At 43.8% G+C, this 16,335-nt stretch overlaps 2 protein-coding genes across 2 annotated transcripts in view; one reads left to right on the top strand and one right to left on the bottom strand.

The window, feature by feature from the left end:
• Positions 1–13,220, top strand: part of arhgap23a (Rho GTPase activating protein 23a) — a 182,486-nt gene extending 169,266 nt beyond the window's left edge. Inside the window, exons 17-24 of the mRNA XM_056287413.1 lie at positions 1,286–1,364; positions 1,494–1,567; positions 1,749–1,838; positions 1,962–2,087; positions 2,220–2,261; positions 7,227–7,320; positions 8,581–8,612; positions 9,092–13,220. Coding sequence (XP_056143388.1) covers positions 1,286–1,364; positions 1,494–1,567; positions 1,749–1,838; positions 1,962–2,087; positions 2,220–2,261; positions 7,227–7,320; positions 8,581–8,612; positions 9,092–10,534 — 1,980 coding nt within the window. The 3' untranslated portion in view covers positions 10,535–13,220. The remainder of the gene's footprint in view (positions 1–1,285; positions 1,365–1,493; positions 1,568–1,748; positions 1,839–1,961; positions 2,088–2,219; positions 2,262–7,226; positions 7,321–8,580; positions 8,613–9,091) is intronic.
• A 733-nt stretch (positions 13,221–13,953) lies between these two features.
• hexim1 (HEXIM P-TEFb complex subunit 1) lies at positions 13,954–15,981 on the bottom strand. The gene has a single exon (XM_056288132.1). The coding sequence runs from the start codon at positions 15,674–15,676 to the stop codon at positions 14,561–14,563; it is 1,116 nt and encodes a 371-aa protein (XP_056144107.1). The 5' UTR covers positions 15,677–15,981; the 3' UTR covers positions 13,954–14,560.
• Positions 15,982–16,335: the final 354 nt, after the last annotated feature.

Below are 16,335 nucleotides of genomic sequence, written 5' to 3'. Positions count from 1 at the left end.
AGGAATGGGTGAATCCTCCTGATGTTATAGAGGAGAAATCTGCGGGAGCGAGCAACCGATGCAACGTTTTCAGCAAACGAAAGTTGTTGAAAACATGCTAAAATTGTCCGTATGTATGAATGTTTGTGTGTGTGTCGGCGCTGTGATGGCATGGCGGCCTGTCCAGGGTGTTTCCCCGCCTGCTGCCCAATGACTGCTGGAATAGGCTCCAGTATCCCCGCGACCCTGAGAGCAGGATAAGCGGTTCAGATAATGGGTGGATGGATGGATATATCACTAGTGATAGTGATAGGTGATAAAGTGCAATGGTACAGAGAATATATCAGAGATGCTGAAATAGATGTTCGCAGGTTATTTACATACATGCCTGAAGTAGATGGATATGACACTTCCCCTGGATCACCACCTTGCTGTGGTGGAGCAGCGTACATGTACCAATGATCCCGAGAGCTATGCTGTGCGGACCTTGGCTGTATCAGGGATCACCCAAGGTGGACAGGTCAAGGGGGAGGTTCCAATATGAAGTGTGATCCAACAAAGATCTCAATGGTGGAACTGGTGGAAGATGTCTCCAGGTCACAATGGCAGTGAAGGCGGATGAAGTCTGCAACAAGAGGGTGGTCCCCAATCGTCTTGGCCATTGGACTCTGACCACCCCCTGCCAAAGACCGTGTTGTGGCTGCAGGTGCATCAGCCTCTCCACGTAAAAAGCTGTCACTCGCAGGCGTCCTCCTGTTATGCGGCTTCAGAATCGGCCTCTACTCCCACCTGTATGTAGACCCAGAAGGAGGACAGTCATACTCGACCCCGAGTGACCGCCGATGATGATGATGATGGACATTACAAAGTGTACCAGTATAGGTACAATGTAGTTATGTTCGTGTTTTCAACAGCTGCCATCACTGAAGTCACCAGTTGACACAGTCACTCATTAAACTGAAACACAGCGATAGTGGGAGTCTTGTCTAAATACCTTAAATTCTGTTTATTTAACATGGCATGACAGAAAACGATTGTTCAAACCAAACAATAATGTTGGAACCAAAGCGCCCCCAGCTGCATATCTGCTGTAGGTGCATTGCCACTGCTTCATTACTGCACTGTGCTAAAACCACAGATGAACATTAGTCTACCACTATGCACAATGGCCGCTGGTGGTTTTGATAGTCGACTATTTTTTGCAGGTCCTAATGTACTACAATAATAGACACCGGCAAAGGTATGTTCATTCTGTTGTTTGGCATTCCTGTCACTGACACGTGTCCTCTGCTCCTCCCCTGAATAGAAATGGCAGGACCTAAATGTGGTGAGCAGCTTACTCAAGTCCTTCTTCAGGAAACTCCCAGAGCCCCTCTTTACTGACGGTGAGTTCAGATCTGAGATGGATAAATTAGGATTACATAGTCATACATAGACATGTCTAGTCATGTGTTCTGTTAAAATCTCGAATAAAAGCATAATAATATTGTAATATTTCTCATGTCTTGTTACAGACAAGTATAATGACTTTATAGACGCCAACCGGATGGAAAATGCATCGGACAGGCTAAAGACCATGAAGAAACTGGTAAGCCTTCAGTCCAGGATTTTGAACAGGACAAGTTTTACCTCTAGTGTGTGAGTGTGTGTGTGTGTGTGTGTGTGTGTGTGTGTGTGTGTGTGTGTGTGTGTGTGTGTGTGTGTGTGTGTGTGTGTGTGTGGACAGCTTACACAGGTTTTTCAATATTAATATTTCTCATTCACTTTAGATTGGGGACCTGCCAGACCATTACTACCACACTCTGAAGTTTCTGATTGGCCATCTGAAGACTGTAGCCGACCACTCAGATAAGAACAAGGTCTGTGCAGATGCAAAATACTTGTCATACAGTGAGGAAAACATGGATTTGTGTTGCTACCACCATAGTAATAATAATATAGTACAAATGACATCTCTATCGGTTGTGTGTATTTGTGAAAAGATGGAACCCCGTAACCTGGCGCTGGTGTTCGGGCCTACTCTGGTGCGGACTTCAGAGGACAACATGACAGACATGGTCACTCACATGCCTGACCGTTATAAAATCGTAGAGACACTGATCCAACATGTAAGAACCACCACACACACACACACACACACACACACACACACACACACACACACACACACACACACAGTGTGTATCCCTTGTGTTTGTGTCATTGTACTCTTAGTGATGTGATGTGTCTCATGTTTACAGTATGCCTGGTTTTTCAATGAAGAGTTGGACAAAGATGAGAAGGTACGGTTCTCTTAGTTTGTTAAAATTTGAACAAGGGTTTAGTGAGACAGACACTGAAACAATCCTGGAGTCTTAGGGCTAATGAAACCTTAATTCTTCATTGTTTAATTGCCCCTCACGTCAGTGTGTAAAGGGCAGTGAGAAGGATGTCAGACGTTCAGCATTTTTGCATGAGCACTCTTCCCGCTCTCTGTGTTTTTATGCTGGGCTCACATGCATTGGTGAAGCATTGGTGAAGCAACACGCATGAACGTCATTATGACATTTTATGTAGAAATGAAAAAATGTTCAGAGTCCAGATTTGGGTTTAAATCACAAACAAGTGTTTTCAAACAAGTGTTTAAAGCACAAACAAGTATTTTCCTCTCTGGATGGCGTTCTCTCTAGCCTGCTTTGTTTTTGCCATGTCAGTTATGCCATATGTCATATCCACATATGAAAGACATATTTGTAGTTCTATTTTTATTTATCAGCACAAAAACTACTGGGATGACTACCCATCTTATGTCCCAGGTCACATCACCATAGCCCTCTCAGTTGAATTTGTAATAAATCCCTTTGAAAACAACGTAATCCTGGCAGTAGAAAAGTACAAAGTTGTACAATATCAGTCATATAGTTTACAGGGACAATACTAAAAGAAATGTGTGAAATGCCATAACTGTTGTCATAAAAGATGGGGTGTAATTAAGTTCAGAAAGTTGTACAACTACTTTTTCCATTTGATGATTCAGACACAAGTTAAATCATCATGTTTGCAGTACAACAGCTGTATCATTCAGTGCAAGTTAAAGATTTTAATCAGATTAAGGCAATAATTGTATTATTGCAATTGCCATGTAAACATCTTAATTAAACTATCTTAATCAAATTAACGTCTAAATTGATGCAGTTATAATGCAGTCAACAGAGCTGGATCATAGAAAGGTGAGTCAGTTCATATGGACACAACGTTTACTGACAGATATGTTTCATCATCATCTAAGTGACCTCTTCAGTCTCACCTGACTGCAGGTGTCCCCACCCTTATAAACAATACAGTGACATAAAGACCGAAACTAACGATCAGTTTCATATGCAAATTGCCGTGAGCATTAACTACAGTTACAATGGAATGACCAGCGTTCCTTCCTATCAAGGATGTCCTTGATAAGGAGGAACGCTGGTTTGAATGAAGAGTCAAAAGAGGCCATCTATGTGAAGAGGGAAGGACCATCCCTGGGGTGGGGGGTGGGGGGGCTAAGAGTATATCTGTCACCATCTTACAATGCTGTGATTGCAACTATTCCCCAATCATCTGTGAATAGTACACATGACCATTGTAAGTCTAGTTAATGGCCACAGCAATTTGCATATGAAGCAACTGTATTGTTTATAAGGTTGGGGATACCTGCAGTCAGTTGAGACTGACAAAGTCTCTTAAATGAGTGATGAACCATTTCTCCCACTAAACTTTGTGTTCAGATGAACTGATTCGACTTTGTGGGAGTAGAGCTGGAATGAGCATGATATGGCCATTTTAATCTATTTGACATGAAATAAACCATTTCATGTTAACAAGCATAGTTTCTATTTGAAAGGATCTGATGATGTTTCTGTTTGATAAGGAACTAGACTCCGGCATGCTAGCTAGTTAAGCAGCCCCGTGCAGTTGGATGCCAACTGCACGGGGCTACGATGTAAAATTTTCAAAATCGGTATGCGGATTGACAAGACCATACCGGATCGGTTGAGGCCCGTGTTAACAATGGCCGTCATTAGTGCTGTGCCCTTACAGGGTACTGATAGAAACTGTAAAATCTGCTGTGGTGACCCCTGAGAAACAGGGAATAAGCCGAAAGAAGAAAAATATTAAAGAAGGTTGAATCAGTTCATCTGGATGCAACTTTTCATCACTCAACTAAGTGACATCTTCAGTCGAGACTGACTGCGGGTATCCCCACCCTTATAAACAATACAGTACAATACAGTTGCATAACGACCGAAACCAGCAACCAGTTTCATAAGCCAATATGGGTGTGACCTTTAACTAGAGTTTCAAAGGCCATGCATACTATTCACAGAGGATTAGGGAATGTTGCAATCACTGCACTGTAAAATGGCAACAGATGTACTCTTAGCCCCCCCCCCCCCCCAGTTCAGTGATGGTCGTTCCCTCTTAACATAGATGGCCTCTTTGACTCCCTGTTCAAACCAGTGTTCCTCCCTATCAAGGGTGTGCACATCCTCACCCCTGAAAGAGTTGCCACTGGCCTGTAGATGGTGTAGACTGTAGAGTCCTGGCCTGACGTGTTAGCTCTCCTGTGTTGTGCCATTCTTTTAGCCAGCATCTGTTTGGTTTCCCCAATGTACAAGTCATGGCAACCTCCTGGCACTTAACAGCGTACACTATATTGCTCTGTTTGTGCCAGGGGACCCGATCCTCCACTCATATTTGCATATGAAACAGGTTTTTGGTTTCGGTCGTTATGCAGCTGTATTGTACCGTATTGTTTATAAGGATGGGGATACATGCAGTCAGTTTACAAATTACAGATTTCAGATTACAGTAACGTGAGGACAGCTATGAAGAGGATGAAGAGTGGAAAGGCAGTTGGTCCAGATGACATACCTGTGGAGGTATGGAGATGTTGAGGAGAGATGGCAGTGGAGTTTTTAACTAGATTGTTTAACACAATCTTGGAAAGTGAGAGGATGCCTGAGGAGTGGAGAAGAAGCATACTGGTACCGATTTTCAAGAACAAGGGTGATGTGCGGAACTGTAGGAACTACAGAGGTATAAAGTTGATCAGCCACAGCATGAAGATTTGGGAAAGAGTAATAGAAGCTAGGTTAAGAGGAGAGGTGACGATTAGCAAGTGGCAGTATGGTTTCATGCCACAAAAGAGCACTACAGATATGATGTTTACTTTGAGAATGTTGATTGAGAAGTATAGAGAAGGACAGAAGGAGTTACATTGTGTCTTTTAGAGACTTAGAGAGAGCATATGACAGGTTGCCGAGAGAGGAGGTGTGGTATTGTATGAGGAAGTCGGGAGTTGCAGAGAAGTATGTAGGAGTGGTGCAGGATATGTATGAGGGAAGTGTGACAGTGGTGAGGTGTGCAGTTGGAAAGACAGATGGGTTCAAGGTGGAGGTGGAATTACATCAAGGATCGGCTCTGAGCCCTTTCTTGTTTGCAATGGTGATGGCCAGGTTGATGGACACAGTGGCACCAGCAACTGTAATCCTGTACGCACCCGTGCGCTATTAGCCAGTGGCATTAACACCAATCATCGGCCTTCAAATGTATTTGCGTCAAACGGTGTGAGTGGCAAAAAAACCCAAAAATGAACAAAATCATAAAAAATGTTACGCATGGTGGAGGGAGGACAGTGGAATGGTGAGGATGCAAGGAGTAGAGGTGACGAAGGCATATGAGTTTAAGTACTTGGGGTCAACTGTACAAAGTAACAGGGAGTGCAGAAGAGAGGTGAAGAAGAGAGTGCAGGCAGGGTGGAGTGGGTGGAGAAGAGTGTCAGGAGTAATTTGTGACAGAAGGGTACCAGTAAGAGTTAAAGGGAAGGTTTACAAGATGGTTATGAGACCAGCTATGTTATATGGTTTGGAGACAGTGGCACTGATGAAAAAGACAGAGGGAGGAGCTGGAGGTGGCAGATTTGAAGATGCTAAGATTTTCAGTGGGAGTGATGAAGAAGGACAGGATTAGGAACGAATATATTAGAGGGACAGCTCAGGTTGGATGGTTTAGAGAAAAAGCAAGAGAGGCAAGATTGAGATGGTTTGGACACGTGTGGAGGGAAAATGCTGGGTATATTGGGAGAAAGATGCTGAATATGGAGCTGCCAGGGAAGAGGAAAAGAAGGCCAAAGAGGAGGTTTATGGATGTGGTGAGGGAGGACATGCAGGTGGCTGTTGTGATAGGGGAATATCCAAAGGACAGGAATAAATGGAAATGGATGATCTGCTGTGGCGACCCCTAATGGGAGCAGCCAAAAGTAGTAGTAGTAGTAGTATACCTGCAGTCAGTTTAGATGGAAGAGGTCACTTAGTTGAGTGATGTTGAAACGTATCTGTCAATAAAGGTTGTATCCAGATGAACTGATTCAACCTTATTCATTGAGCATGCATCAAGACAAGAAGAAGCATAGTTTCTATTTGCTGTTGCAGAGCTAACAAGCTAGCTAGCATGGATGCTAGTTGCCGTTACAGAAGTAATTTTAATTGGCAGCCACCAGGGTTGGGTCAGATTACTTTGAAATGTTGTAAATAGTTGTCATCTCCATAACAAGATTACCAAGAATGGGTGCATTTACATGCATATTAATATTCTGTTTCTAAATATCCAAATGGAACAGAACTTCAGGGTGGGATTTTTGTGATGAGAGGGAGTTTGATTTGACTACCAACCAACTAACCCTAACAAGATAAGTTTAATGAATGAGCATAAGGTGATACACTTGGAACTATGTGACCAGTTTTAAACAATTATTTCCGCGTACTTTTGTGAATGTGTAAAACATTGCTTGAAGAATTACAATAATTACAGCATGCACTTGTTATAGCTAGATAAACCTCAGGAAAACTTGAAGGAAATGCTTGGGCTTATTTACTCTCCATTTTAGTTTCTATGGAAGGCGTCTTCTCCCCTTTGACTGAACGTTTTAGGAGCTTGTTTGTTTGACCTCTGTCATGGCACTTGGAATAGCTGGCGGTTAAGAAACAAGAAACCCATTTAAACAACAAAGCAATGTAAAATAGTGATACAAAAATTTTGGGTGATGCACAAACCAACCATGACTTAACCACAAGCTTGACAAAACGCATATTCGACACACCTTGGGACATTCACCTTAACTGTAGTTATGTGACTGCTGCTCAGTAATGATAGTAACGATGAACTAACATAATGGTGATGAATATATATTCTATTAAATCACACTGGCTATATGTTTGTCCTCACAGACACCAGTAGACACAGAGGATGTGCAGCCAGCTCCAAACATTGACCACCTGCTGTCAAATATTGGCAGGACGGCTCTGCTTGGGGAGACCTCAGGTGAGCCTGCTGCTTACTGTACTCAGCCAATCACTGTGGTCGCTCTGACCAAACAGGCCAATAGGAGTCAGGCAACTGTGATTGGTAACCAAAGCTAGAAATTGAATGTGATAGAGAACTGATGTTTGAAGGCTCTTGCATTGTTTCCTCTGATCTTTACTGTATTACAAGTATACCTATACATCGCTCCTTTCTGCTGACCTCTTTTTTCCCTTCTTTGTTGCTCTTCTTTCACTTTCTTTGTGCATTTCTACATCCTTCTCTTAGCTGAGCCTGTGGAGCAGCCACTGCGGTAGGATGGGATTTCCCCTGCCAATATGTGTGCCTGTACTTGTATGTGTTGAGAGTCCATGTGTGTTTTGGGCGGGGGTGGGGGGGATCTCCATTGTTGCAATCACACCGAAAATGTAGCCTCTCCCTCTTGGTGTCAGTCTGACTAAAGCTTTCCAGAAATGTGTTTGACAACCAAGCCAGTCCCAATAATGAATACACTGAGGACTGACTGCATTGTGCCTCCCTGGTGTGCTCTTAAATCTGACCCCACTGACTCTGTGGTGCAAATTGCATTCTGTCACTGTGAGAGGGTAGAAAGCCTCTCCACAGTGGCCTGTCTTGTTGTCTAGTGCAGTGCTCCACTAATCCTCTATTGGTCCTTTAACTCTGAGTATTCTTAAGGCTGTTGGCTCCCCAGGGATACCCAAGACATTTGATTGTATTTGAACTTTGAAAGACAAGTGGACAGAAAGGGTGTGTATGTAGTGCTGGTTTGTGTGTACATTTGTGTTGGTGCGGGAATGCAAAACCTTGGAAACCCTTGACTCAAATTTGTTTTTTGCCTTTTACACACCTCCCAACACTTCCTTGATTGACTGATGCCATCAGACTTTTCTGTGATGACATCTGTGTGTGCTGTGGTTTCCTATCTTCAGTCTTTTCTGCTCAACAAAAATCCCTCATCTCATTCCATTCACTTTGGTTCACAGTCATTCTTACTCTCTACACTTTTATGTTAGATGATAATGTGTGAACAATTTTTTTAGTTCTGGAGCTGGAGAAGATCAAATGGCAGAGTAAGGAGAATTCCTTGCATTGTATAGATTTTTCTTTTCCTAATTATGATAGAATAAGATCCTAAAAAAAGACTACACCATTACTTCTCTGTGCTTTCTTAAACTGCTACTCATGGTCCCTTGCCTACCATTTGTCAACTTACTAAGTGGATCCAACCCTCTGCTCTCTTTCTATTCTTTTTCCCTCCAGACTCAACCAACAGTGACTCCGCTAAGTCAAAGGTAAGCTTGCATGATATTGGTTTAGGCTTGGCTTCGATATTCCGTTTGAACAAACACATATCACACATGCAACGTTATTATCAGAAAATTAATGACAATTAATCAGTCAAGTTGCATTTTATATAGCGCTCTTCAGTGAGGTCGCTGGCCAGCTAAAGAGTCCAGGTCTAATCCTCTGTGTTCACCACACCTGTTGAAGTATCCTTGAGTGAGATACTTAACCTGGACTTACTCCAGGGATGCTCTACTACCTGGCTGACTCTCTTCCCTAAGTAGAGGAGAAAACAGAATATCCCTCTTTTTAAGTATGCATGGGTAAAAAATAAAATAAATAAATGAAAATTTTAAAAAAATGGCACAAAGGGTTTAAATAGGTCTGGGATTCGTAGTGTGGCTAGGAAGTGTAACATAAAGCATTTAAACAGCAAAGGTTAGTTTGTAGTTGTGTGAATTTGCTTTTGTCCTTGTTTCTGTCGTAGGGGTCATGGGGGTCAAAGCGAGACCTCACTGCCAAGGACTTCCTGACCCTGTCCATCATGTCGGCTGTCACTGGTCGCAAACGCAGGAACCACCACAATGCCCGCCTGGGCAGCAGCACCGACGATGACTCGGAGCACGAGCCAATAAAACCCGGCCATCAAGCGGCAGAGGAAGGAGAGGAGGCTAAGTCACCAGTCAGAGTCACTGCTCCTCGAGCAGAGGGAGAGGAGTGTGACGATGATGAAGAAGAAGAGGAGGAAGTTGCCAACAGGGCACTAGTAAAAGAAGAGGTACAGGAGGAGGCGGGGGCTATGGTTCCTGGTCAGCCCTGTTGTGAAGAGCAGGGAGGGAGGCCTGTGGCCATGATGCTTTATGAGGTGGAAGGAAGGGCAGGGGTGAAGGGGCCACCATGGCGAGCACCTGAGGATGCGCGCTCAATTGTCTCTGGTTACTCCACACTTTCTACACTGGGGCGGAGCCTAGTGTCTGAGGGGAGAGGAGATGATGCTGATGATGAACACAGTGAGCTAGTTAGTGAGACGGACAATGAGAGTGGCTTTGCCTCACGCTCCCTCACTCAGGAGAGGCCTGTGAAACACCCGCCAGTGATGGCCAACACACAGCTGCCCCCAGCAGCACCACGTAGCTTCCTCTACACACACTACAAATCTCCCACTCTTCCAGTTGCGCCCCATCTAGCCTCACCCACACCCCTTACACACACACAGGACCCTGGTGTAAGGAGCGAAGGAAGGGCACATTCTACCACACCCTCCTCCTCCTCTTTCTCCTCTTCCTCCACTACTCACAGACTGCATTCCCGGCCTTCCTTCAACTCACACAAGCTGATCCAGTGTGACACCCTGGCTAGGAAGAAGCTGAAGGGGGAAAAGGCCAAGGCTTGCTCCTTGGACCTGTTGGAGCTATCTGGGCCCTTAGCCCTTGGTGAGAGAGCTGAAGTTGTGGTAGAAGGTGCACCAAGAGTGAGGAGGGAGACATCTAAAACCAACCCCTCCTCAGGCAGTAGTCAGGAGAGCCTGCGCCCAGCCAAGCCCAGGCCAGCATTGCCACCTGATGAGGCTGCCTCTTTCAGCCCAGCTGGACAGGGACAAGGGCTTGGGTCTTTAGCAGACCAGGTGCGAGCCCGTCTTTTGGGTTCAGCTGACGACCTGCGCAGCGTGGGTCTGCGGAAGCCCCTGTCCCCTGAGACGCGGAGGAAGAGACGTGCCTGGCGAAGACACACTGTAGTGGTCTCCCCCAACGAGGCAGCGGACAATAAGCCTCCCCTGACTCTCACAAAATTTCCCCTTTCACCTAGCACTCCCAACCACCAGGCCAAATCACCAGGGATGCCTCACCAGCCTGAAGGACTTGATCCAGGGCACCCTTTAGGCCAGGAACTTCCTTCTGCACGCCACATACTTGCCTCTAGATTCCACTAGTACTTGTAAGCCTGGCCTGAATTCCTACTGCCCTTCGTCTGTCTTCTCCTGTGCTTGAGGATTTTGGGCTGATGCTGCTATTTTGTGTGGAGGCCAGGCATAGATATATAGACTCACTCCAGGTCAGTAGCCTGACAGTGTGATGGGTAGCAAATGAGGTCATGCTCAGACACAGTGGAACAAATGATAAGTCTGTAAGCAGTCTCCCCTTTTTCTTTATGATAAGCTCTATTTGCATGGCAAGAGACATTCTTGCATTGCCAAAGCTTTTTTTATTCTTTGTGTGTGCTTATATAGAGATAATATAGAATTGGGCCAGAGACACACAGGCCTCATGCAGGCAAAGTTACAGCCAATAATTCATATCCAAGTGAACCAAAACCGAATAAGCCAATTCTTCCAGAATTCTGTCCCTTCCCACTTGGCGAAAATGAAATGAGGGGGGTTGTTCCCACAAATAATTAGGGAAGGATGCTTATCCATATCCAACACACTCTTTTACTGGTTCTTTAAGTATGGTGCAGGTAATGTGTATTGTAACTGCTAAATTTACAATATGCCTCAAAGCCTACTTCAGCGAGCCAGAGCAGGGGAACAGATTCAACAAACAACCCCCCCCCCCCCACACACACACACACACTTCTAAACTGGGACATAAAAGGACTACAGAAGTCAGCAGTCAGGTTGGAGAAATGTCAGATGGTTTTCAGGCCAGAGCTGACTTTGCATGAGTCTTCCTAACCTGTTAACTCCTCAAACCACAGATCACTGTAGTATTTTCAATTGTGACCAAAATCAAACAAGAAAGCCCTTGTTTGCATTGCACACATGCATACAAACATACATAACACAATATACAGTTGTCTCTCTGCTTGCTAATAATGTTGTGTATCACCTGTGAGTTTGTATTTGCCCAAAATGGTTATTAACAATGACTGTATGCAGATATTTGTGCTTCTCTGTTTTATAACATCTGTACAAAGTCTTTTTAAGTTAACCCTGTAAATATAAATATATTTGTTTTTACATTTTGAGTTTTTTATGGTTTACAAAAGTGCTTATGCACAGTCAATTTTTCAAGATGTTACTTGAAATGTGTCCCTCAACATATTCTTTTTCTGTTTTATATTACTTAGTGCTTTCACCTCTTGGGTGCAGCTCCTGCAGGCAGACCAGATAAAAGCTTTACATGACTACGCCTGTCCCTCTGTCCTCATAGGCTGCCTTTCTCTGTTACCCTCAGCACTACACGCACATACTTTATCCCATGAACGGTAGAAACTAACAATACGAGTTTTATCAAATACAGTGCTGACTGTACATTCAACAATACTGCATCCACTGGTGAAAATGTGTAGTAGTCAAATGCTGCAAGTTAAGACAGTATTACCTCAGTAATATTTGCAGTAGGTTACATGGGTGAGAAAGGAAACAACAGCCACACTGGGTGACTACTGTTCATTTCATTTGTCCTACAACTAACTTTGTGTTTGACCATACTGTGTACATGTATATTTCAGACAAGCAAAGAACACAGCATGTCATATTGGAGGGACAGAAAACACCACGGTGGCAGTGTTGCTTTGAATGGAATATGAATGCACTGTGCAGTGTGTGGCCCCAGTAAATGTTAATTTACCTGCCTGGTGTATACCGTCTGAAGACTGCGTCATGGTTATTCATCAAGGCCAGGCACAAAACATCCTCCCTGACTAGGAACAGGTACACAACAGCAGATGAACACAAATCCTCCTTAACATGTTTTTACTGTGGAACTAATTTTCTCATCACAATTAACAGTTTACAGTGCAAGAATATATACTTTAGTGTCATGAGAGATTTTAACTTCTTTTTGTCCTCACCCACTTAGTGGATCTGACCAAATCAATGATTTAAAAAAAAATCCAAGTGATAGTCTTGTCTTACCTCATGATTTGTCCTACAAGTGCCTGTTTTCTGTACTCTTGTTGTTTTCTGCAGTGCCATGGTCAGTTCTTATCGTTCCATTTCCTTTTGTTATTTCCATTTCAGTTTTTGAGTCTGCAAGCCTTTAACTTGTCTTGGAGAGTCTGCCTCCTCTCCAGAGGTTGCTGGTGTGTGTTGGCTGCAGACCCACACATGTGTACAGTACATACAAGCAGTCTGCTGACAGGCTGCTCAAAGCACACACAAGCCAAGGGCATGTCTATGCACTCTGTCTGCCTTCTACACAGGCACTAACAGCTAGTACTGATGCTGCTCACAGGGACAAAGCATAGCGCTCTCTCTCTTCTGTACAAAAGAATGAACAGGTCATCTTTCTCATCCGGTGATCAGCAGCGTATGAATATGGTACACCTAACAAGCCCTACTCTAAGATGACATTATTTCATAACACACAACAAAGACTGGTACCATCTGTCTACTTTGGATTTCCTATGACGAGCTGTGCAAATTCAAACTTACTCAGCATGAGTCAAAACTTCATCTAAACTGCAGTTCATGTGTGGTTGTCTGAAAGGTGGCTTGTTTTGTTATTGTTAATTGAATATTCTTTTGTACATTCTATCTTATATAAAAATGTATTGTGTACATTTTGAATTGCTTGGAGTAAAAATATCTTATATGAAAATGACTGGACTAATCAATGTCCATCCTTAAACCATTTCCCTCTTCGCTGTGTACAGCAAGGTTATATGATGTAAATAAACAGAACTATGTTTTAAAAGACTGGCTTTATGTGTCAGCCCGGGGTACATGACATTTCAAGACATTATACAATATCCATATTTATCTGGGTTTTTTTTCCCTAAAATTACCAAACGTTATATGCTGCAACTTCCAAATGGAAGATGGGCTAGACGTGTGGCAGTGCACCAAACTTAAAATGGAAGACGCGTGTCGCCCTCTAGAGGCTGCAGACCGGTAAGGCATCTCCAGGCCCTCAAGCAGTTCGCTTCTATCAACAGAACTTCATTTTGACAGAACTACTATGGCTTTCACTATGGCTTTTACTACGGTTTTCAGCAGTCATTGGCCTGCCGCCCAGTGACTGCTGCTGCTGGGATAGGCTCCAGCATCCCCGCGACCCTGAGAGCAGGATAAGCGGTTCGGATAATGGAATGGATACTATGGCTTTGTCCACCACTAAACTACTTTCATAGTGAAATATTCATTCTCTACTGAGTACGACCTTTATTTACAAAGTGATACTTTCCCACGAAGAAGAGTACATGCTTGAATAACGTTTGCAGCAGGGCCTTTTGACGCTATTTCAAAGCAAATGTTTGGAAATTAGTAACCAACTAAGTTTCTCTCATTAGTACTTGACCAAATAATCATTCAATAGGCGTTATAGAGTCGCTTTGGTTTAACCGTCGCCAGTGACGTCACTACCACGGCCCATCCCCCTCCTGTGGCTAGGCATGAATGCTGCTGCCCAGGGTCCACTCTGCTGCCGTGCAGCTCATTTTAAGACTTGAGAATAATCGTAATTCAGTTTCCCTTACCAAACCATATATTTTGCATATAACAGGCCACATAACACACAGCTGTATCATAATTTCAAAAGTTTAATCGTCCTTAAATTGAAACATATCGTCCTTATGTTGAAACATAACTGTTAAAATGCTGATGCAGGGACTCGTTCGTGCAAAAGATGATTGCAAGCTGACCAATTAGTTATGATTGGAAAGTTTCATTCTAGGATAATGGAACATACATTTTGCTTCGAAAGAGGGATATAATATTTCAGCGCATACTTACGAGGTTCACCAGGAAAACAAAAACAAAATGTTTCATATTCTCAAATACATTCTCTTTATAAAACGAATTATTACTTTGGAATTATTTACATTCCTTGTTGAAAAAAAAAGTTTGAATAGACACCTTAAAGTCCAAAAGAGAAAAGAAATCTACCAAGTATTGCATTGCAATTAACGGACTGAACCGTCCATAGAACAAACCGATTACAGAAAATTGGTGACAATTTAGGAATTCCTGTTACGTCCCATATTTGCGCGTTTTCACAAGAAATGTGTCCTTTTCTTAGTTGGTAGCAACCTGACCCCGCTCTTTCCCCTGTTGGTTCTGCACACGTAACTCCATGTTTTGCGCCTTTAGTTTTGCCAGTTCGCTTTCCAACTCCCTGACCCGCTCCGAGTCTGACTGGGGCATGGAGCTCTCTACGATCAAGTCCGGCTTTATAATGCGTCGCAGCCTGTTGTTCTCTTCCTCAAGACGGGACATGCACTTTTCCAGCTCCAAGTACTCTTGAACTAACTCTTGTTTGGTCATATTCTGAAGACTCTCTACGTGGTATTTTTCGTAGGTTTCAGAAAAGTCTCTTTGAAGGAATTCCCCGCCTGCGTTCCCTGGCCTACCGATGCCATCACTGCCTCCACCACTACCATCCTCATCTTCATCCTCGTTATCAAAGATGTCATCCTCACTGGCTGTGTCCTCTGTTCGACCACCAGGCCCAGACAGTCGTCTGACCCCAGTCTCAGTGTTCAGATCCGGCTCCTCTCGGTCGTGTTCATCCATTAGAAACTGGGTTGTATTATACGGAGCCACTGGAAGCCCTTTGGCGAACATCTCTTCTCTTACTCTGGAGGCGCGGGCCGTCTCCCGCTCATCGAGGGCTTTCTTTTCTTCCCAAGAAAGTTTGAAATAAGGCTTCCAGCGACGCTTCTTTTTAGAGGGCCGGCGCCTATGCTTTTTCTTCCCTTGACGCGTATCAGTGCCAGTGCCAGTGTCGATGTGCGTCCCGCTCTCTCCTTGCACCTGGCTTAAGGTCTCCTCTGAAGGTCCATCCCCGCTGTTCCCATGAGCGACAAAATTACCTTCTCCTGATGCATCTACTCCTGTCTCTTGACAGGGCTGAGCTGTAACTGGGCACTTAGGGAGTGTGTTTCCGGCAGCAAATACAGGGCACACCTCCCTCTGTCCGCCTTGCATTTGCCATAACTTGTCTGTGTTGATGATATCCACTCCACCGTTTTCTGCTTGCTTGTTCTGCTTGTCCCTTTGTCGCCCCCTGTCGTCAGCCTGTTGCACAACATGATCATTGGTTGGCGGATGATCAAAAGCAGCTCCACTCCCACCTGATGGGGTATCTGAAGTTTTCAGGTGATGTGTCTTCTCAGTGGTAGGTTCTGTCATCCTGGTGCTGTATTGATGGCCTTACCACATCTCAGATAATTCTACCCAAAACCCAACTTTAAAGTTCCAAAAAACACAATAAAGTTAATTTTGCAAAATATATTGTTTCTTTTCCTTGAGATCAGTCACAATTACTGATGAGGAAAGTTAAGTTTAACCCTTGAAAACGAACTACCACTAACACTAAAAGTAAAGTTCTAAATAGTAAAAATTGTTATTTCACCAAGAATTCGTCAAAGCCGCTGTTGCTAACTACCGTTAACTATTTCGTTGCTGCCACTCTGTAAGAGATGATGTTTCGTCGCCACAACAGCGTCCAGTATGCTACTCAAGAAGAAGGAGCGCGTATATATATAGTAACTCCGCCTCTTATTGTGCGCATGCTGCTGCTCACAGCACGAGCTGGGATGTGGGTCGTGTAGTTTTGTTATCGTTTAAGTACTAAGGAGGCTCCTTGTTTTTACACTACAAACCCCATGAACCAAAGCCAAGTGACAAACCTATAAACCAATAAGATGTTAGGGTAGCGACCATACACCAGCCAACCCCCCTCTCTTACAATTGGACGAGATATTAAATTTACTGTTGCTAAGCTTAAACTATTTTTTCATTGGTTAGTCTAATAGTCAATCAAACGCATGGCAACCGCATTAGGAACG

Source organism: Lampris incognitus, chromosome 10, assembly GCF_029633865.1.
Source record: "Lampris incognitus isolate fLamInc1 chromosome 10, fLamInc1.hap2, whole genome shotgun sequence".
NCBI classification, from domain to species: domain Eukaryota; kingdom Metazoa; phylum Chordata; class Actinopteri; order Lampriformes; family Lampridae; genus Lampris; species Lampris incognitus.
This window is presented reverse-complemented; position numbering and strand designations above follow the sequence as displayed.